This window comes from Taudactylus pleione, unplaced genomic scaffold (genome assembly GCF_031769625.1).
Source record: "Taudactylus pleione unplaced genomic scaffold, aTauple2 ptg000199l, whole genome shotgun sequence".
NCBI classification, from domain to species: domain Eukaryota; kingdom Metazoa; phylum Chordata; class Amphibia; order Anura; family Myobatrachidae; genus Taudactylus; species Taudactylus pleione.
This window is the reverse complement of record NW_028284601.1, coordinates 11,451,169-11,474,102: the sequence shown is the minus strand read 5'-3', so window position 1 is coordinate 11,474,102 and position 22,934 is coordinate 11,451,169. Positions and strand designations below refer to the sequence as shown.

At 41.4% G+C, this 22,934-nt stretch overlaps 1 protein-coding gene across 1 annotated transcript in view; it reads left to right on the top strand.

The window, feature by feature from the left end:
* LOC148518795 (cytochrome P450 2H2-like) overlaps positions 1-13,059 on the top strand; it is a 36,577-nt gene extending 23,518 nt beyond the window's left edge. Inside the window, exons 5-9 of the mRNA XM_088477132.1 lie at positions 656-832; positions 941-1,082; positions 9,170-9,357; positions 9,448-9,589; positions 12,102-13,059. Coding sequence (XP_088333258.1) covers positions 656-832; positions 941-1,082; positions 9,170-9,357; positions 9,448-9,589; positions 12,102-12,283 — 831 coding nt within the window. The 3' untranslated portion in view covers positions 12,284-13,059. The remainder of the gene's footprint in view (positions 1-655; positions 833-940; positions 1,083-9,169; positions 9,358-9,447; positions 9,590-12,101) is intronic.
* The last annotated feature ends 9,875 nt before the right edge of the window (positions 13,060-22,934 follow it).

Sequence of the window (22,934 nt, the reverse complement as noted above, 5' to 3'; positions counted from 1 at the left end):
GTATTCGCAAAAGATATGAGTCCTAAAAATCCTATCTGATGTGTTCAAGTCTTCTCCAAGTCCATGGGACATTCTGTACTCAAGTATACACTCTCTTACTCTACTCAAATTAGGCTTGCCTGTCCCCATTCCAACTGTCGAGGTGTAAAGGACTACAAGATGCATACACACGTAACGATTTGTGTATCTAACAATCTTCGTTAACGATTTCCCTTCAGATTTTCCCTTGAAAAATAGAACAAATTTGTGTAATGAAATGAATGATTTTGACAACAATTTCATCAACGATGATGGCTGTGCTTAGCTGAAATCGTCATGTAGGACAGTCAGAATGGGCGATGAATGATAACTACCAACTACAAATGGGAGCTCACATTGGTAGTTATCGTTCATCATTTTGGCCCTGAAACTGGACGATTTTTTGAATGACTGAACGATAATGATATCGTTAACGACCAATCGTTGAAAAAATAGTCCCGTGTGTACACACCATTAGAGACACTTATCTCTAAATGGCAGCAAATTGTTGTACCTGCACATTAAGGAAACACCTATGTTTCTTCCCCACAAATAGACTTACATCCACCTCTGAATGATACCTGTAAAGATGTGTTATCATTTTGTAATTTCACATTATTTATATTTTACTTTTCAGCTTCTTAACATGTTCCCAAACCTAATGAGATACATTCCCGGCCCCCATCATAAAATCTTTAAATATAATACCAAGCTGAGAGAGTTTGTGAGGGACATGGTGAAATTCCATTGGGAAACACTGGATGAGAACAGCCCACGGGACTTCATTGACTGTTTTCTTGTGAAGATGGAGGAGGTAGGTTTGTCCATTTGGCTTTCATAGCTATTCTAGTAGATGGAAGGAGCTGGGGTTGGATTAAATATTCCAAGGTATTGATAATAAAACCTGCTCAAAATCTTCCAGGAAAAAAATAATTCAAACACGGAATTCCATGATGAGAATTTACATGGGACAGTGATTGACCTGTTCTTTGGTGGTACAGAGACATCAAGCTTGACAATGAGATATGGATTTCTTATACTGCTCAAATACCCAGAGATACAAGGTAAAAATAATACTCTTGGTAGTGTGTTTGGGGCATATTTATCAAAGCTGGGAGAGAGATGACATTGTAAAAAATAAATTATCAACCAATCAGCCCATAACTCTCATTTTATAAACACAGCCTGCAAAATGTAGATTGAAAGCTGATTGGTTAGTACTTTATCTCTCTTAATTTTCTCGCTCCCAGCTTTGATAAATACCCCCCATAATATGTTAATTTCTCCAAAACATTAGATAGTCTTAAAGTGATGGGGCAGATTATTGTGATCTATATAATAGTAAACTTACATGTGTATTTTCCATATGGAGCTTTGTATAGTTAACTCATTCCCATCTGACCAGTTCCTACACTGTACATTACATTTGATCAATTCAGTTTAGGGGGTATATGTAATAGTCTGCAGACTGCAGGCATCGGCGAGTCCTGTGCGAGTTTAGGGGGTATATGTAATAGTCTGCAGACTGCAGGCATCGGCGAGTCCTGTGCGAGACTGTCTAATGTTTTAAAGTAGCAGTCATTTATAAGGCAAAATCAACCTGGCCTTGCATTTTACTGTAAGTGACAGCTACTTTAAAACATCAGGCAGTCTCGCATTGTACTCGCAGTCCGCAGGTTATTACATTTACCCCTATGTATTGCTATGCTTTGTACAAACATGCACATTTAACCTGCTTAGAATCTTTACATACCAAACCAACTTAGCCAATTTTAACAAGACCATTGGTGCTGGGGCGTATCTAGCCATTAGCCAGGATGGCACTTGCCATGAGCACCATCCAGCAGAGCCACCAGCAGCCAAGGGATGAATCAGGCCGGGACTAGTACCAGGAGTCCTTGTAGTCCCCCAGGCTTCACAAGTATAGGGCAGACCGCAGTGAGAGCGGTCTGCCCTACATAGTAACAAACACACAGCCACCAGCGGACAGCAGCAGTCACGTCAGGAGCGGGGATCAGGTAAGTTGTATTTTTCTTTCTGTGTGTGTAAGCCTGGCACTGTATGGGTGGTTGCTACTGGGGACACTTTAGAGGGGGGGATGGCCACCACTGAGGGCACTGTATAGGGGGTGGCCGCTACTGAGGGCACTGTATAGGGGGATCAGCTACTGGGGGCACATTATGGGTGAGGCGCTACTGGGGGCACTGTAGGGAGGACTACTACTGAGGGTAATGTATAGCGGGGACTACTACTGGGGCAATGCAGCATAGAGGGGATTACTACTGGGGGCACTGTATAGGTGGACTACTACTGGTGGCAATGCATAGGGGAGATTATTACTGGGGGCACTGCATAGGGGGGACTACTACTGGGGGCACTATATGGGGGGTGGACACTACTTGGGGCACTTCATAGGGGGCACTACTACTGGGGGCAATGCATAGGGGGGACTACTACTGGGGTCACTGCCTGAATTTATGTGGAGAGCGGGGTGCCAGGGGTGCTCAGATCCCTAGATACACCCCTGCATTGATGTGGGGAAATTGATACTGTTGGAGACAGTTGGAGTTTTTATTGCCTTGCAAATCTATCTGAAGGCAAGCCTAAACCTATTCTTAAATAGTATAGCAATGAGTGTAGGAACTGGATGTCTCTGGGATTTTAGATGCTCTTACCTAACCTGGTGCTGTTGAATCACTGGCTGGCATGTCTCCACTGGCCAGTCATCTCAGGATTTCCAATTTGCTGCAGTCCAGTGCGTCATGGGGGCCACCAACTTGCCTGAAATCAGCAGTCACTACTGCAGCCATTCACAGGAGGATTACATTTCATATGATTCCAAGAACCAATTCTGATCTAGGGTGTACTACAAAAACATTTCCAAGGCACCTGTGCTTCACCAGTTCAACTTAGAGTTCTTGTCTCAGAAGATAGTTACTTCCAGTATCAGTCCTGGCTCCTGTGTCTGCAATACCTTGCAGATTCTACACTGCAGAGTATCCACTCCAGTCTGTTGTTTCCACTCTGCAGAAAATTTACAGCTTCAGCCTGCAATTCCCATACTGCCATTATTCAGTACGATCTGCATACCAGGGCAATTCTCACATTGCTACTTTTAACCTGCAACCAGCAATCTATTGAAAACCTTATAATCAGTGGTTCTCTGCCACAGCCTATTAAGTGATCATCAACATAACCTGCAGTTCATACTGCTCAACTATTAAACACAACCTGGTCTGCTTAGCGAGTGCTCACTAGCACCACTTGCAGTTCACTCTCAAATCCCAAATACAACTTTTTATTCTCAGCTACAACTCATCTGTTAACATGTTTCATTGTGATCCAGTACTTAGTTTCAATTCACCTGCATGCTGTCTTCTACCTGCAATATACCCAACAATACCATCTACAGTCTATGATTCACTATAGCTTCCTGGATATCTCTGCCTATTGATTCAACACCTCTCTCCACTACAATCAGTCCTCAATGCTGCTGCTCGGTTCATCTTCCTCTTCAAACATTCTACATCTATTTGCTCTCTCCTTCAAGCCCTACACTAGCTTCCTTCCCCTTCAGAAGCCAATTCAATGTACTTACACTTGCCTGCAAAGCCCTCACTTAATCATCTCCCACTTACATCTCTGACATCATCTCCATCCACACTCCCGCCCATCCACTTCACTCAACAAATACATGCCACCTCTCTTGCCAACTAATTACTTCCTCCCACCCCCGCCTCCAAGATTTTGCTTGTGCTGCTCCCTACCTTTGGAAAGCTCTCCCTCTCCCTATCAGACTCTATACCTTTCTACAAATCTTCAAACAGGCTCTCAGGACCCACTACTTCATCAAGGCCTTCCAGCTCTCACCCTAACCCACTTCATGTTCTTTCCTCCGTATCTACCCCATCTGTGTAACACACGTCTGTCTGCCCTTTCCCTTTAGAATGTAAGCTCTCACGAGCAGGGACCTCTTCCATCATGTGCTTCTCCTTACACTTTCTTCTTATCATTACTCCCCACAAGGACACATAACACTTGACTGCTATCTCCCTACTGCTTATTGTGAATGTTTTAATCACTATTGCAGCTATGTATATAAACCATGTCCTTTCCTGCACTGTAATGTCCTGTAAGGAACTGGTTTCTTGTTCACTTATTAGTTTATGTACTCTGTAAGGTGCTGTGGAACACTTGTGGTGCCATGTAAATAAAGGCTAAAATTAATAACTTGCATTTTACTGTGATCAGTCTCTTCAGTGTTCCTGCTAGTGCCATATTGGTCCTAGTCTTGTTACCTAGTTTACAAAGTTCTTAACTGGTCCCAGCCTGATTACCTAGTGCCATAGCAGTCCCGGACTGGTTATGTAGTGCCATACCAGTCCCAGCCCGGTTACCTTGTGCCATACTGGACCCAGCCTGGTTACCTAGTGCTATACTGGTCCCAACCTGGTTACCTAGTGCCATAGCAGTCCCAGCTTGGTTATGTAGTGCCATACCAGTCCCATCCTGGTTACCTTGTGCCATAACAGACAAAGCCTGGTTACCTAGTGATATATCAGTCCCAGCACAGGTTACTTTTTGCTATACCGGTCCTAGCCCGGTTTCCAGTTGCATTGCCGGTCGTATCCTAGTTACCGGTTGCATTTCCAGTCACAACCCGGTTACCATGTGCAATAATGGTTCCACCCCATTTACCATATGCCATACCGGTTACATCGTGCATTAACGGTCTCAGGACATGATTCAATACTGATCGCTATTTCAATTACATACGCAGACGGCTGATTGCATATGCATCGCAGTGCGTGAAGGCTCCTCTGTGATCGCAGAGACTATGGAGACCCATCGCAGAGTGATTGATAAGAAGTGATCATTTGGGGGTGTTGATGGGGGTGTTGACGGGGGATGGTCGGTGAAACACACACATGCCAGTATGTTTAAATGCAGTTACAGGGGCATGCAGCAATCAGCCACTGCGACGGCATACGCAGCTTGAATACTCACTGCATGCAACAAGGTTAGTAATTTCTGAGTAAGGTCAGACCTGTTGTAATTGTGCATGAGGGGTTGATGTTACTCAATGTTCCTGATGTATACGCAGAATTGCAAAGTATTCCAAATGTGTAAAAGTGGTACTGGGTGTCTCTATGCTGGCACTGGGCATCTTTATAATAGCTTTGCGATTACAGTCATTAGCATATTTTTGCAATGGACCTGCATGCGTAATCGCAGCTGCGATCGGAATAGTGATCCATAATGAATCAGGCCGTCAGCCTGGTAATCTTATGCTAGACTCCAAATCGGTATAATTTACCACCAGACCCATGCCCAGTGGTTGGAATCCCAACAGCAGCATCCCAGCAGAGGAGGAAATCCCTATCGCCAAGGTAAGTATTGTCTAACCTAAATCTACCCCCTAACCCTCCCTCAGAGGTACCTTACCCTAACCTTCCCCCCCAGTGCCTAACCCTAATCCTCCCTGTAAGTGCTTAAACCTAACCCCCCTTCCCTGCCACCTAAACCTAAGTCCCCCGGGGGTGCCTAACCCTAACATCGCAGGGGAGTACCTAACCCTAAGTCCCCCCCCGAGAACCCTAAACCTAACCCTCCTCCCGCGGCTATCCGCGCTCGGCACCCGGCATCCCTTCGATTGGGATGCCGGGCGCCGGTCTCCCGGCATTGGTAAAATGGCAGGCGTCTAGATTTAGATGTCTGTCATTTAACCCTCCCCTTGATTAAGCATTCAGGAAGCCGGCTGTCGGGATTAGGTCTGCCGGCTTCCCGACTGCATACCGGTTAATCTCCTAGGACTCACACCTTGCTATCTCTTTGTGCTGTGCCTACTTTTCTTCTCAGTTCTTAATCTATGTGAAGGAACTTTCTCAAGCCACCTAGTTTTCTTCACATAGCCTCCAAACCAGCTCCCACTGAAAACTCTAGTCCAGGTAAAGAAAAATCCTCATTCCTGACGCTGGCCAAGTTTTTTCTGCTTACAATGCATTCTAATGTATCTATATTGCATCTAAAATGTTTTAGGATTCTTTAACGTGTTGGCTATCGTGTTTGCAATATTAATTTAAACCCTTTCCTTACTCCTACTTTACGTAAATGCTTATAGTAAGTACTATATTCCTTTTAGTTCTAAAAATGTATGATCAGACTGGCAATGAATCTATAGAACTGCTGCAAAGGGTGATAACACAAACAGTGGAGTAGTGTTATTTTAAAGTCTGAACTAATGAAAACATGTACAGTATGTTGCTATTGCTGCTTTTTTCTGCACCTGTCTCAATCTGTGTCTTCATTACAGGTGTTTTATAGAGTATATTTATTTTGCATGTGGACTAAAGATCCATATGGCAAACCCAGTTTGTGTTTTGTTCACCAAATGATAACCGTAGTTTGGTTAACTTAACATACTGTACATTGCAGGATATGGGAATAACATTCCCTGTTAATACAAATTATATTTCAATGTTACAGTTTATTAAATGTTTTAGCATATTGAACACCACAAATCAGAGAAATATATAGATTTAGTGGGAATTAAATTAGCTGCCGTGCTTTACCACCTGCTAATTAATCCCCAATCTAATTCAGTTAGCCCTGAAGTCAGAACTTTTCAGGTGGTGTGGCATAGTAGTGAGAGGCTGTGCCACACACCCCTTAGAAAAAAAGAGAAAAAAACTGCCTGATTAAGAAAAAAAATGCCCAATAACCAGCCATGTTATTGGAAAAATGGGAACCAGTTTTCGCACCAGAAAAAATATTGGGTCGAATTCAATTCCTCCCCTCCCCCCATAGTCTTACAAGAAAAGGAACAATTTCCACAAAGTGTAATAATTGGAAGTGTAACCTTAAGTATCAGAGAGGATCTCCACCCTGGAATTCACAGTAAGAAATGCCCTTACTGACCACTGTAGTCGATCAAGTTTCTCTACTTGGCAGACAGTGATGTAGTCAAAGGTAAGATCAGTAAATCCAAGCTCTCTCATTTGGAAAGTCCAAGATCTCCAATTTGGAATGGACAAAAAAACTAAGGCAGCTATTTAATTAATTCTGTAGACCATGCCACATCACCATTCTACTAATTAGCTTTGTCAGGGGATTGAGATGTTCACCAACTCCTCAAGATGTGGTGGTTATGCAGTCCATATACTTTTGATCAGTATACTAGAAATTCTATCATTTAAGGAATATTTAGCTTAATTGAAAGAAGCAAACAGTCTTACAGGGCTAGTGTTACAAGTCGCAGTCACAACTTGTCTCCCTCCAGAAGCTCATGGTTGCAGGAACTTTTGTTTCGGGTTCCCCAGTTGCTAGGCGATCAGCACCCTTCAGGATGTCACATGTTATCCATGGCACTGCGTGATTGGGGGGTCCTCCTTTTTGTACACACTGGACCTTTGCTGCCTCGCTGACTATAGTATTCCTGTGGGGTCTCTCGGGTCACCTGCATTATCAGTTTACTGTCTCATCTCATGGAAGGATATTTTGACTCTCCAGCTATATCTCCTATCTACCACTGTTTTCAATGGCCTCTGCTACGGATCCTAAGCCACACCAGCAGCCCTCTTTGCTGTCCTGTGGCTCCTTAGCTGCACCAGCAGGTTTGGACTCTTCAAGCTGAATCATTTCATTTAGTTTCATTTATCTGTATTCTCAACTGCAGTACGCTATTTGTACACAAACTTGTACTCAAATCTATGTACCAACTTGTCAGGACATTGTACACTAATTTGCACACAAACATGTACTCAAACCTATGTACCAACTTGTCAGAACTTTGAATGCTAATTAGTACACAAATTTGTACACAGCCTGTGTACCATCTCATCTGGATTTGTTTGTCTAGTAGTACTAATGAGTAATAGGTTAGTGGACTAGTTCTTCAAAACCACATCAACTATTTAACTCTCTTCAGTACTGGCTCCAAGCCGCATCATCGGCTCCAAAAGACAAATCAATTATAAACTCTCTTCAGTACTGGCTACAAGCCACACCAATGGCTCTCAAAGCTGCATCAATTGTGTGTCATCTTCTGTATTGGCTCCTAGTCTCAAAGCAGCATCAACTACATCAGCTATTAAACTCTCTTCAGTACTGGCACCAAGCCACACCATCGGCTCTCAAAGCCACATAGATTGTGTACTATCTTCTGTACTGGCTCCAAGCCACCTCATTAACTCTCAAAGCCAAATCAATTGTCAATTCTCTTCAATACAGGCCCCAAGACACACCATCGACTCTCAAAGCCACATCGATTGTGTACTATCTTCTGTACTGCTCCAAGCCACCTCATTGACTCTCAAAGCCAAATCAATTGTCAGTTATCTTCATTACAGGCCCCAAGCTGCACCATCGGCTCTCAAAGCCACATCAACAGCTGTTGCTGCTTACCCAAAGGTTTCCAAACCACATTTTCAGCTGACTTGACTGTTCACCAATCTCACAGAAAACTGTACCAGTTTCTGTTCCTACTATTACTCTCACCACTGAATCCTATTGTTCCTCCGTGTGAATTGCTACTACTTTGAGCTGTAAGCCCAGTTGGCCGCTTAAGTACTGGTGAACGCGTCCCAGTTCTAAAGGAACAACGGGCAGTTGTTAATGGCAGAAAACCTTGCTAGCCTGATTCTAGCTTATTCACTCAAAGTAGGCATAGGATTCATAACAGCTAGTATTACAGGTAGGTTTTGGTAATACAAAAAAACCCTCTCTTTTTGTTACTTTAATGGAATCAGTGAGGCCATAAAATCAACTTTCCATGTATTCAGGTAATTATTTACAATGTTAACAAATAACAACAGATATACAGTCTAGATTTTTTCAGATAATGGACATCTTATATTGTATATTATTTTAATTTTTGGCACCTCAACTGGTACTACTTTTATTTTTTCTCTCTAATGGTATTACAAATTCAAAAGTATTTTCAAACTTCGCAATGGGAGAAGTTGCATTTTTATTTTATTGAATTATGACTCTATATAAAATCTAGTCCGCAGTTGATTTGATTTTTGAGGATGGTATTTACGATCATGACATCACCCTGGATTGCCAGTGTATTTTATGAAAATAGCTACATGTAAAGGTAAACTGCATGCACATTGTTGTTATAATGTCTTTATTGGTTTTAATATAACAGGGAAGATGCATGAGGAGATTGACCGTGTAGTTGGACAAGATCGATGTCCATCAGTGGAGGATCGGAGTAAAATGCCATATACCGATGCTGTGATCCATGAGATTCAGAGATGTGCAGATATTTTCCCTATAGGGCTGGCACGTCGAGCAAGTGAAGACACAGTCTTCAAGGGATATCACATTCCCAAGGTATGACAAAATGTCCTAAAACTTTATTTTACAACTGTTAGGCAACTTATATTGTTAAATTGTTGAAAATATGTTTGTAAATACCATCAGGGCATGTTGGTGGTTCCGATCTTAACCTCAGTTCTGAAGGACCCAAAACTCTTCAAGAATGCAGAACACTTTGATCCTGGACACTTTCTTGATGAGAATGGCGGCTTTAAGAAGAACAAAGCTTTCATCCCTTTTTCTGCAGGTACTAAAATGTTCCATGGTCAGTATTTTAAATGTAATTAGTACCTAATATTTCAGTGTAGCTTGCCCCCCTTTATTCTCACACACACGTCATACATTAGCAAATATTTAATAAAAACTAATATTTTAATCTAACCTGTTGGTTCAGTGGGCTCAGTGCCCCTTTTGGGTGTTTTACTATCTGAGCCAGTTTTGTAATAGTGCTGTCTTGACACAAATTAATAAAAGAGACACATTGCAACCTAAGAACCCAGGAGGCAAAACTCCAATCTGGATTCCTGTGGGCTCTGATGACAGCAGCAGGGACAATACTGCCTTTGGATCTTGCAACCCATGCTCTAGAGACAACTTGGATTATAGAAGGTAGCTAGACTTCAGAAATGGTCCTCTTGATGTACATTGGGTGAAATATTGAAATCTCTAGATTTAGTGTAGATAGTTTGGAAAACACACCTAATCCTGACAGTATGTGGACATGGGAAAATAACATCCCTTCACCATGCAAGAAATGCAAACTGACCAGTATTGGTTAAAGGGGCAGGAGTAAAAAAAAAAGTCAGCAGAGCCCCATGTAAAGTGCTTACACTATTGGCTTTCCATCTGTGTATAATAACTGTTATCATTACCTCACAGTGAAGTTTTCCAACTCTTTACATTTGAATAAACACCATTATTTCTGCTACCACATAGTCCTGATCTTAAGTAAGTAGACAGGAGTAAAAACTCAGTCACCAGCAAAAAATAATACTACACCCAGAAGTAAAGGATCCCAGGTCCAGGATTGTTCATGACTACTCTTCAAGAACACCAGTAGGAGTGGTCATTGATGACTGGTCACTGACAGTAAAAGGAAAAGCCAAGTAAAATCAATTAAGCCATTGGATACAGGGAGTTAGAATGACAGAGAAACACATCCTATCACACTGTTCTCCTTACTATTTTTCATATCCACTCTTTTTATTGCTTTTAAACTTTTAAACTTTTAAAGTTAAGTTTAAGTTCTAATATAACTTTTACAAATATATTAGAAAATAAATTGGCTCAATAAGTGATTTCCTATATCCTCCTCATCTAGGAACAGTAAAGCACACACTGATATGAAAAGTATTATACATAAAAGAAAAAAGTACTTCCTGCGCTGATAGAGTGTGGATTCTAAATGAAAATATAGAAGGATAGTATATATAACAATCGGTATTCATTGATTAAAAGTTTAGTGTAAATCCATATATACACAATGAATATAGTATGCTATAATAATATAGTATGGTAAATATAGTGTGGTATACCTGTATACCACATATATACAACATATTCACCAGCTGAGTAAATCAACAAGGAGTGCATATATAAATTGTATTCAATATTTTCATTTCTATATATATACACATATGCACTCAATGTAATACTATAAAGGTGCACTTAGTATTAGTACAAATCATAAAAACAATGAAAGAACAATAAAAAATTTGATAAAAATCCACCTTTTCAGATAAATTATTATGCAGCTGATATAATTATTTCAACATATCCATCACTTTAGCCTTTTGTTTCCACAATACTTATTGCCAGGTTGGTTCTTTCATCTCCGGTTTTGCTTTTATATGTAAAGCCCACAATCTCAGTATTTAGCTCACCTGGTTTGTGCACTATATGTTAATTTCAGTCCAAGAGCAATGTCTTTTATAATCTGCTGTTACCGCACCCGGTGCTCAGGCTTTGACCTCTAGGTGTCAGGTACCGATAGCACACAGTGCCATCACTCCACAGAGAGAGGAATTATATCCATTTATATGGACCTCTGGCTGGTAAAGCAGCATGCAGGGTACTGGAGTCCTCCGGCAGGTGGACAGATATATTCCTAGATATATTGGCATGGTCCCCTCAGCAGTACATACATGGTGTCTTGAATTTTGACATTTGTTTAACTTTAGAGACAGCAACCTTGTAATTTAGATATGATACATTAAAAACCTATAAACTTTTAAATAATTGGAAATTAAATTATGCTAAATATTGTTTGAATACCCTTTAGTGTATGGATTCATTTAGAATCATATTTGAATGGACAAAGGGGCATAACCAGGGATTTGAAGGCTCCATAGCAAAAGTTTGTAAGGGCCGCTATGTACCACCCAATGACGAAAAATTTATAAAACACATGTAACTTTGACACGGAAGATGGGCCCCCCTCAGCTCTGGGTCACATAGCAGCTGCACCCCTTCCACATTTCTATGGTAGTTACACCCATGAAGGGACAGTAACTATGTTGTGACACAATGCATTAACATTTACACCTTGTTTTATGCTTTTACATACAGATTTGCACGGGTCATGACATATTCATCTTTTTCCATCATCTTTGGGTTCACTAACATCATTTATCAGAAAATATTGGTAAAGTCATGCAAAAGTTGTTTAAGCCATGAGAAAATACATCCAAATGCAGATGTTTTGTAAATTGTATGTACTGTACAGTATGGGATTTTATTTCTCTCTTCCATCTCCCCAGGAAAACGCATGTGTATGGGGGAGAGTCTGGCTCGCATGGAGATCTTCCTTTTTCTCACCACTATACTACAAAAGTTTACTTTGAAGCCCACGGTGGACAAGAATGACTTGGACATCACACCAGAACCCAAGACCAATGGTTCTCGACCTCGTACTTATAAGATGTTTGTTGTTCCTCGCTGAGGAAATACTGTTCTCATCATATTACTGTACATCCTGACTAATAACACATAGGAGTGTAAGACATGCAGACAATGTGCAAATACATTTTTTGTGTAGAAAAATAAATATATTTCTTATAACTCTAAATATTTTAATCTTTCTCTCAAGCTCCAGTTGTGTACCCACCATATGGCCATACAGATGTTCAGCTCTAGGACAGGTCTATGAGAAATAGATTGAGGGATGAGCTCTTTTATTTGATAGAAGAAAACACAAAATTACATAAGACAAGTTTAGGTGGAAAAATGTGTCACTATAGTGTGTATGTGATGTTGTGTGCCTGAGTCAGCTTTGGTGAGATCACACTTGGAGAAGCTCAACTTTTTAAAAAAAATTATATTCATAAAATAATAGAACTGTAAGATGGTGATGACAGTAGTATCAACAGTATGATGGTATGATAATAAGTATCAATCTCTACAGGGTATAAACTAAAGTCCATTGTTGTGATATATACAGTATATAACGGTATAGGCAGCGTAAGCCAAGAAAGTGCTTGGACGCCCATTTTTATATGGACTTGTTTACTAAAATCTTCACTGCTCGGCTCCCATTTGTCAGACATTAATGTTTCATACACCTAAACCATCCTCGAGAAATGCTCTATAAAATGAGAACTGCATCAAAATCTGTCCAGTGGTTCTCAAGATTACAAACAGACAGACGCCAAACAGGGACTTTATTTTATACTATGTATAAACTCGTGTACTATATACAATAAAATAAAACAAAATCTTTGTGCTCTGTATTTCATGAAAAAGAATGAATGTACTTCCTCCACTCCCAAAGAAAATTACTACACCCCCATAACCCCTCCCCCCATACACATATAACATTACACCATTCCCAAATAACTTTAATATACCCCAAAACAACATTAGTACCCAACCTGATAATGGTAATACACCTCTTACCCCGCATATTATAATACAATTCACCCCCGTCAAGATAACATTTAAACTAAATACCTTATGTATCACTATTTAAACACATACTAACCCTTCTTATATTTGGGTCAACAAATACAGTAAATGCTTGGATTTATGTCCAGTTTATACCTGTATTTCAGATTTGTGTTGAACAAGATACTGTAGACAGGAGTCCTCTTGGATCGACATTTTGCATGTGAAGGTCAAATATGTTTCTACCTTAAAATACTAACACTAATCAAATTGGTTGCAATGAAATGCCAATGTTAACTATAATTTCAATGAACACATTACACCCCTTGTGTAACTTTTTTACAGGTGTTACAATAAATTTTAAAAAATACAAATATTGCAAGTAAGGTAGGTACCGAACCTGTGGGTTTTTCTATTTTCTAGTATCACCTTGTTAACTTAGTTAGAGGGGGAATTCAATTAGGCACTATACGCTGCGTATTTGTGAAATGTTTTCAAAGGTGAAAACATTTAGCACATTATGCATAAATATTAGCCATAGCTTTTCGCCGGTGCGATTTCTACGTAGCAATATGTCGAGAATAGTTTTCACCACCTCCTGAATAGGTGATAAGCTGTGCTAAACCCCTATTTTTGGCTAAAAATGTAAGGATTTGGTGCAGAACCACTGGGACACCCTCCTTAATGACTTATTATGCAAAAAATATTTTTTGAATTAGCTTAATTTGGACAATAACGACATTTCATATTGGAGCGAGAAAAAAGTGCTTGAAAATGAGTTAATTCATGTGAGATAGGTATATGAAGGTATTGTATGAATGGGACAGGATTTTTTTAAGATTTGGAAGGTTTTTTTTTTATTTTAATTGTCTTTAAATGACCCAAATATATACTTATAGCCATTTGTATGAGCCCTAAAATCTTTGATTAGGGCAACTAATACACTTTTATAATGTTACCCGATATTAGTTTGACTTTTTTGGGGGTACAGGCAGATTTCCCCATTTTCACCTGTACTTTGCGCGGCACCACAAAAAGTATTCGCAACCTTTGACATTTAATTTTGCGAAAAATGGAAGCCAAAATATGCAAATTTACTGCACCAAAAGCAGCGAAGTGTGCGATGACTTAACACACATTAAGTTATCACTTTATTGTGGCTAATTGGATACCCCTTAATGTTAAATTACTTTACACATAAATCTTAATAGGGTGGATTTTTTCTAGTAATGTGTTATCCTATGAAGTCATGTACTCATAATTTTATCTGTACATTTTAGTATAGCAGAAATAAACAAAACCTAACCAATTTTATTTTTAGTTTGTGCTAATATTTATTCTATCATAGTTATTCGATTACAGGTTTGGCTTCGAAGCTGGCAGTTTACCTAATATAACCTACTATTAGAATAATTAACCCTTTAGCAACTATTAAGCTGTATAATGTGGAATAGAAAAAAATAAGTAAGACGCGCATTACTGCAACAAATAATATGTGTGATGTCTTAAGGTGCATACACACTGGGCAATTAGGAATCATACCGTTGTACCTGATCCCCTGTAGTGTCTGCACTGAACAATTTGTTGTTCAGTATAGGCACACTCCATAATTCCTGAGTATGGCCAATCTGTCGTTATCGGCAGATTGGCCTGCATGCTCAGGCGATGATAGATGTCGGAAACGACAAGCGGGAAAGCGCATTGCTGGTAAGTTTGCACGATTACTATGTCATAATCGTGCAATCGCTAAGTAATATCGCCCAGTGTGTATGCACCATTAGAAGACACTGAGGGAGCAGAGATTACTAGACTGAACAGAGAGCTTTAGTACAGGAGGGTGCCATCAGTACTGAATTTATTATGCAAAATTGGTCAGTAACCCTTTAAACCTTTTTACAGGAGTGATGATTGTGTTTTATGGATGCTTGTTCTAGAAGAGTGTTTCCAAACTGTGGTCTTCACGGTAATTATCTCATATATTCCTAAAGTGATAGAACCTCCAAACCTGACCAATTAGTGAGAAATATAGTGCCATTTGGAGGTTTCTGGGGTACACCCTAGCTGTGGCGTTACAAGGGAGGTGCGGGGGGTGCGGGCCGCACCCGGGTGTCACCTGCCGAGGGGTGACACCAAAGTGCAGACTCCCCCTCTGGTGACAGGAGACGGGTGCTGCACTGTAGAATTACGTGCAGCACTCGGCTCCTGTCACAGTGAAGGAGCCAGCACTACAAACACACTGGTCCCCGGGGGCAGCCCACACCTCCTGGACCCCCCGGAGACACTAAAACCAGGGTTCGGGTGTGCGGCCCCGCCCCCACATGTGAGGTCCCGCCCACTTGTCATGAGGCCCCGCCCCTTTCCCTGGCGCACGCGGCTATGCCGCGCTCCTGCTTGTACACCCACTCCCAGATGCAACTAAAGGTGAGGATGCCACTGCCCCCTAGGTGAGTCAGCTCTCGGCTTATACATGTGCTGTTATCATGCAGTACATTAATTTGTAATTATATGACCCAGAGTGGGTGTTACTACTAGGTATCAACAATTATTTTGGGGTGAATGTATGGGCGTGGGGCCCCCGGACTTGCTCTGGCTGGGCCTTTTTCAGGGCATTACCACTTAATTCACATAGATATTTTTTCATCACTTTTATATTTGTTTGTCTATTATTTATGTAATTGTATCTCTTTCTCATTATATTAACACTTATTGATTTATCTTTACACATCTACACTTTACACTTCACTATCAACTTTTTTTCCCTTTTTCATGTAATGCCCTTGGGATGGTCCTTGGATAGATTATTTTGGGGTTCCCTGCACCTTGGACATGAATCCCATAATGTTAGTGATGCCAGTATAGAGGAGCCTTGATGCTGGCCTGGCGCTTATTCATATATTTGCAAATGTATGTAACTAATACAGCTGAATTTTTATTATTATGTAGGACTCAATTATTTTTGTTGATATTGCTGGAGTGTGCTGGAGAGCAAATCCCCTTTTTTTCTGTAGTTCAGTGTAAACCCCGCCCTTTACAAACACCTGTGCAAAGTCATTAAGCTGATGTGAACGACCACCATACTTTTTGTTTGCAATTGGTGAGTAAACCTGTTCCAGAGTAATGGGACAGAGTGATTCAGGGTTGGGAGGATGCAGAGAGAGAGGAAGGGATCTGAATCTAGCTTCTGTATCCAATCGTTCATTGATGCAGCAGGCTTGTCCGGCTTTAGGGCATACTTAAGGGTAGTTGGTCTGCTGCTCTATGGCCTCAGGAGTGTTTTTTTTATGGGCTGATGAGGAATTTACTTATTTTGGAAGTTTTTCTTATTATGGTGGCAAAGAATCACACTGCAATGGGACATTGCAAAACAGACAATTCTAACATCATGTCCCCCTCAAGAAGGCAGATTCCAGGCACCTTATAGGTTACCTTTCCTTATGCTTCTTTCTGCATTTTCTTTTGAATTAATTCTTATCAGCGGTAAAAAGCTAAATTTGAAGGGATCACAAACACAACCTGACTGCTCGACATTTGGAACCTGCAATGGGGATCTCCAGAGAATCCCCAGAATGGGATAATGGGATTGAGGACTGAAGTCAAAACTCCCTTAAGACTGCTGCAACAAAGGTTGTTTAGTTTCCAGTTGCAGACGGGTCCACCAGATCTCTCTTTTTGAAATGTACAATTAAATTATCTACTTGGTTTGATTGTTTATGGAAAATATCAGGAATGGAAAATAAATAATCACAGCAGAAGTTCAATAAAGGTAAAAACTGTGAAATGTTACCGACAAAAATAGATTGGAGAACTAGGGACCCTGGCTGGGTGAGATTCTCAGATGGCCCCAAGCTGGGAAGGCACAGGAACCTTGAGACTTGTGGCAGATGGGCCTGGTACCATCAGACTGATGGCAAACATCAGCATGTCTGACTTGACAGTAGATACAGTGTGTGGATACTCGACAGGCTTGGACACAGGGCTTGGGAATTCAGCAAGCATGGCAAAAAAGGAGACCAACTGATATCTAGTGCTAGAGGGACTTTCAGCAAGAAAGCAGACACCTCTCATGACTATGGCAAGTCAGCAAACACCTCCTGGCTCTCTGGCAAAGTGACAAATACCACATAAATTGGTGAAGTGGTGAGTATTGGCCGATCCCAGGCCGCAGCCTGACACATATGACCCTTTTGCCATTTGCCTTGACCAACAAGGTTTTGGGCATAAATAGGGAAGTAAAGCAGACACAGCCACCAAATGCAGTGAGGAGCTTCATTCACTCTTTTACTTCAGAACCACTGCAGCACTCTCCGACCCTGAGTCGCATGCTTCTGCCACTGGCCTGTTCTGGCCAGCAGTGATGCTGCCGGAGCTCTTCTCTCTTGTGCCCGGCATCTACTGGACTCTTCTGCAGCCACTGGAGCTCTTCGCCCATTACCTTCAAACTGATTCTTCCACCCAGTGACATCTGACGTCAGAAACCACAGGCGTAGCCAGCCATGATGCAGCTTACAACTATTGGCTCACCATGGCTGATTTCTATTGGCTGCCAGTTCGCGCACCATGATTGGCTCAAATTGCAAAATTGTCACCGATGTGATTCACTCAAATTAAAATTTTCACACCTCTTCAATGGCCAGCAGGCCTACAAGCTGTACTCAGCTAGCATTCGGCGCCACATGTCAGCTGCCGCTGGTCCTTGACCGGTGCTGGAAACAGACATACTGTCCTAGCGCCAGACAGTGATGTGTCCTGCTGGGGATACATCTCACTGGACTGCAGGGTTAAGGTGCTGGGAACAAACACTTGGTCACAGCACTGGACATTTCCATGGCTGGTGTTGCATGTCAGATGGCACCCAGGGTAAGATGCCCCACATGCATCCCCCTGATTACACCACTTCCATTGTACCAACTTTCTGCAAGATTTAAGAACTGTGCTGAATAGTTTGGGGCTGATTAACCAGATGGCAGGAGGACACCACACTAAGGACCTAATTCAGAGTCGGTCGTAAGCGGCTGCTCGGTCGTACCCAGCGATGTTCGCTAAACTGCGCATGCATAAGGTTTGCAATGCATGTGTGCGCAAACTAGCTGTTGCAATTGGAAATTTATCTCTCCTTGAACACAGCCAGGTCGTTAGTTTGAGTGACAGGATGAGCCATTTGTGGGTGGTAACAGGGGAAGGTGCTTGTGAACGGGGGAGTGGAGATCCGGACGCAGGCATACCTGACTATGCAAATGGAGTTTAATGGGAGTGCATAATGAACAAAGTAGTATCATGGCACATGTGACATGGGAGGTTTTTACACTGACTAGATCGTAGTGCTTGAGAGAGGGTATGGTCAGCCTTAAGCTCTGCGAGCAGCTCCGATGGTTCCCGATGGTCTCGATTAATCCTTATATCCCCGGAGATGACTTGTGTTGTGATCGTGAAGGGGGTGTGTTTTTAGTCTTATGGGCGCTTCTTATCCTCGCTCGTCCAGCTAACGATCCAATCTTAGAGATGCAACTTGCGAGCGCTTCATTTGCATATCCGGCACCTTTTCCCTTTACGAGAGAGTGGACCTAATGAATGAGGTCCCATGTGTGTCTCCCTGCTATAGTGATATAACCCTCCTCCCTTTAACCAGCATAGTGCTTACTATCGGAAAAAAAGGGGATCCCCACACAAATTTGTATACCTGTATTCATATACCAGACCATGATCAGAGGTGTGGGGCTATTACCAATTTGGGGAATAACCCCAATTGTCAAATTTGTTGACCAAGGCTATTTAACCCTTATAAAACTACAGGTACTTATTCAAAATGACAAAATTTGGTGCCTTTTCCCTGCTTTACTGCCCTATTGATGCCAAAAATATTGTTAGTCAAGTCAAATGGCAAGTGGGTCATATGTACCTGACCACCTTTGTGGGTTCCAAGTGTTTTATTTGTTGAACAAAGCTAGTTAACCCTTGCACAACTACAGCTTCTTATTCAATATAACATTTGGTGCCTGTGCCACTTTACTGCCTTATTTATGCCCAAAACCTTGTTGGTCAAGGCAAGTGGGTCATATGTATCTTACTATCCTCTGTGGTTTTGAAGTATAAAATTTGCTGACGGAGGATATTTAACCCTTGCACAACAACAGACAAAATATGGTTCTTGTGCCATCTTTACTGCCCTATTTATGCCCAAAACCTTGTTAGTCAAGGCAAATGGCAAGTGGGTCATATGTACCTGACCACCCTCTGTGGGTTCCAAGTGTTTTATTTGTTGACTGAGGCTAGTAAACCCTTGCACAACTAAAGCTTCTTATTCAAAATGACAAAATCAGGTACCTGTGCCCGCTTTACTGCTCTATTTATGCCCAAATTCTTGTTGGTAAAAGCAAAGTTCAAGTGGGTCATATGTATGTTACCACCCTCTGTTGGTTTCAAATGTAAATTGTTTGACCAAGGTTATTAATCCCTCGCACAACTACAGCTTCCTATTCAAGATGATATTTGGTGCCTGTGCCGCTTTACTGCCCTATTTTATGCCCAAATCCTTTCTGTCATGGCAAGTGGTAAGTGGGTCATATGTACCTGATCATCCTCTGTGTGTTGCAAGTGTAACATTTCTTGACCATGGCTCTTTAACTATTGCACAACTAAAGCTTCTATTTCAAAATGACAAAATCTGGTGCCTGTGCCTGCTTTACTGCCCTATTTATGCCCAAAACCTATTTGTGCAAGGTAAATTACAATTGAAATTTGTGTAAGGGGCACCATTTTATGTTTGCATAGTGTTAACTTAGAGATTTAACTTTATTTAAATGTTTTAATTTAATATGTTCTGAATAAGAAGCTGGAAAATTAATAAGAAGTGAATAAGAACCTGGCTGAATAAGAAGCTAACTGAAGCCTCGTCTTGGCAAAGCTGATTATACAGTGAAACGCGTGCATTGGCGTTTCAGCTCGTCCACCACACGGTCTTAAGAAATATGTATATACCACCTATACTAGCTTAGTATTGTCATTATTAAATGTGGAGTGAAGAAGTTTCAGCTGAAAATAATAATAGTAATTAAATTAACTCCGATACTGAGCAGCTCTCTCACTCTGGGGCACAACATATGTGAGGTGGTTAAAAAGTAACACTAATACTGAACGGCAGTATTATTTGCTGCTATTAAACTCAAATGTCTCCTGTATTAAATATCAAATGAAGAATAATCCCCATATGAAGTTAATTTTCTCTAGGTGGAATAATACACTCGCATTATGACAATTCATATGTGAATAATCACAATCTGGATAGACATTATATTGTTACTAATAACCAATGTGTCTGTGAATAGCTGCAGCTTACATGTAAATTCATCTGTTCCTCACCTGAATATTCTAGTGTATTTAAAAACAAAATTAACATTATTGCTTTCTGCAGAGTAACATCCATTTTTAGATTGCTTCATTCTATGAAAGCTTATGAATATATTGTAGTGACAAGATTGATACATTATATCTTAAGGTATGTACACATGCAACAATATTTTGGACGATTGAACGATATCAATATCGTTATCGTTCAGTCATCCAAAATATTGTTCAGTTTTTGTGCCAAAATGAAGAACGACCAACGACCAGCAATGCGATTTCCCTCTGGTTGTTGATCAGTGTCATTCATAGCCCAAACTTCCCGTCCAACCTGACGATATTGTCAGGTTGGACATCTTCGTGGATGATGGAGGGAGCCCGGCACTGAACGATTTTGTTCATGAAATCGTTCAGTGTCGTTAGCGACACTGAGCACAAACCTGCCGGGTACACACTTGATGATGTAATTCAGGGAACGAATTGTTCCATGTGTACACACCATTAGTGTGAGTATTGTAGCAATTCTAACTTCTTAACTGCATGAATCACAGGTGAGATATATATATATATATATATATATATATATATATATATATATATATAAACAGTGGGGCAAAAAAGTATTTGGACAGCCACCGATTGTGCAAGTTGTTGCACTTTAAAAGATGAGGGGGGTCTGTAATTTCCATCATAGGTACACTTTAACTGTGAGAGACAGAATCAGAACAAAAAATTCCGGAAATCACATTATATGATTTTTAAACAATTTATTTGTATATACTTGCGGAAATTAAATATTTGGACACCTACCAACCAGCAAGATTTCTGGCTTTCACAGACCTGTTACTTCTTCTTTACGAAGCACATCTATTCTCCACTCGTTACCTGTATTAATGGCACCTGTTTGAACTGGTTAACAGTATAAAAGACACCTGTCCACACCCTCAAACAGTCAGACTACAACCTCTCCACCATAGCCAAGACCAGAGAGCTGTCTAAGGACACCAGGGACAAAATTGGAGACCTGCACAAGGCTAGCATGAGCTACTCGACAATAGGCAAGCAGCTGGGTGAAAAGAGATCAACTGTTGGTGCAATTATTAAAAAATGGAAGAAATACAAAATCACTGACAATCTCCCTTGACCAGGGGCTCCATGCAAGATCTCACCTCGTGGAGTATCAGTGATCTTGAGAACGGTGCGTGATCAGCCCAGAACTACACTGGGGGACCTGGTCAATGATCTCAAGAGAGCTGGGACCACAGTCACAAAGGTTACCATTGGTAACACACTACATCGTCATGGATTCAAATCCTGCAGTGCCCGAAAGGTCCCCCTGCTTAAGCCAGCACATGTCCAGGCCTGTCTAAAATTTGCCCGTGACCATCTGTATGATCCAGAGGAGGATTGGGAGAATGTCATGTGGTCAGATGAGACCAAAATATAACTTTTTGGTATAAACTCCACACGAATGATGAGTGGCATCCCAAAAACACCATACCCACTGTGAAGCATGGGGGTGGAAACATCATGCTTTGGGAATGCTTTTCTGCAAAGGGGACAGGACGACTGATCCGTATTTTGGAGAGGATGAATCGGGCCATGTATCGTGACATTTTGGGGAAAAACCTCCTTCCCTCAGTAAGAGCATTGAAGATGCAATGTGGCTGGGTCTTCCAGCATGACAATGACCCCAAAAACACCACCCGGGCAACTAAGGAGTGGCTCCATAAGAAGCATTTCAAGGTCCTGGATTGGCCTAGCCAGTTTCCAGACCTCAACCCAATAGAAAATCTGTGGAGGGAGTTGAAAGTCCGTGTTGCCCGGTCGACAGCCCCAAAACATGTCACATCTAGAGAAGATCTGCTTTGAAGAGTGGGCCAAACTAGCTGCTGCAGTGTGTGCAAACCTGGTCAAGAACTGCAGGAAATGTTTGACCTCTGTAATTGCCAACCGAGGTTACTTTACAAAGTATTAAGTTAAACATTTTGATTGTCCAAATATTTTTTTTAAGAAAGAATATATAAAAAAAATTGTTTAAAAATCATACAATGTGATTTCCAGAATTTTTTGTTCTGATTCTGGGGGTCATTCAGACCCGCTCGCGAGCGAAGGTCGCTCGCTAGCGGGTCGATGTTGGGCGAATGCGCATGCGCATGACGGAGGGAGCTCTGTCATGTGCATGCGCGAGACCCGGCGAGCGACGAGGAATACGTCACTCGGGGTCTCGCACCAAAGGGGGCGTGCTGTCGATGGTGACTGACAGCACGCCCCCTTTGGTGGGCGTGCCGGGGGCATGGCTGCCAGATGGAGGCGTTCCCATGGGAACGCCTACCGTCTGAGTCCGGCCCCACTGACATTAGTAATGATGT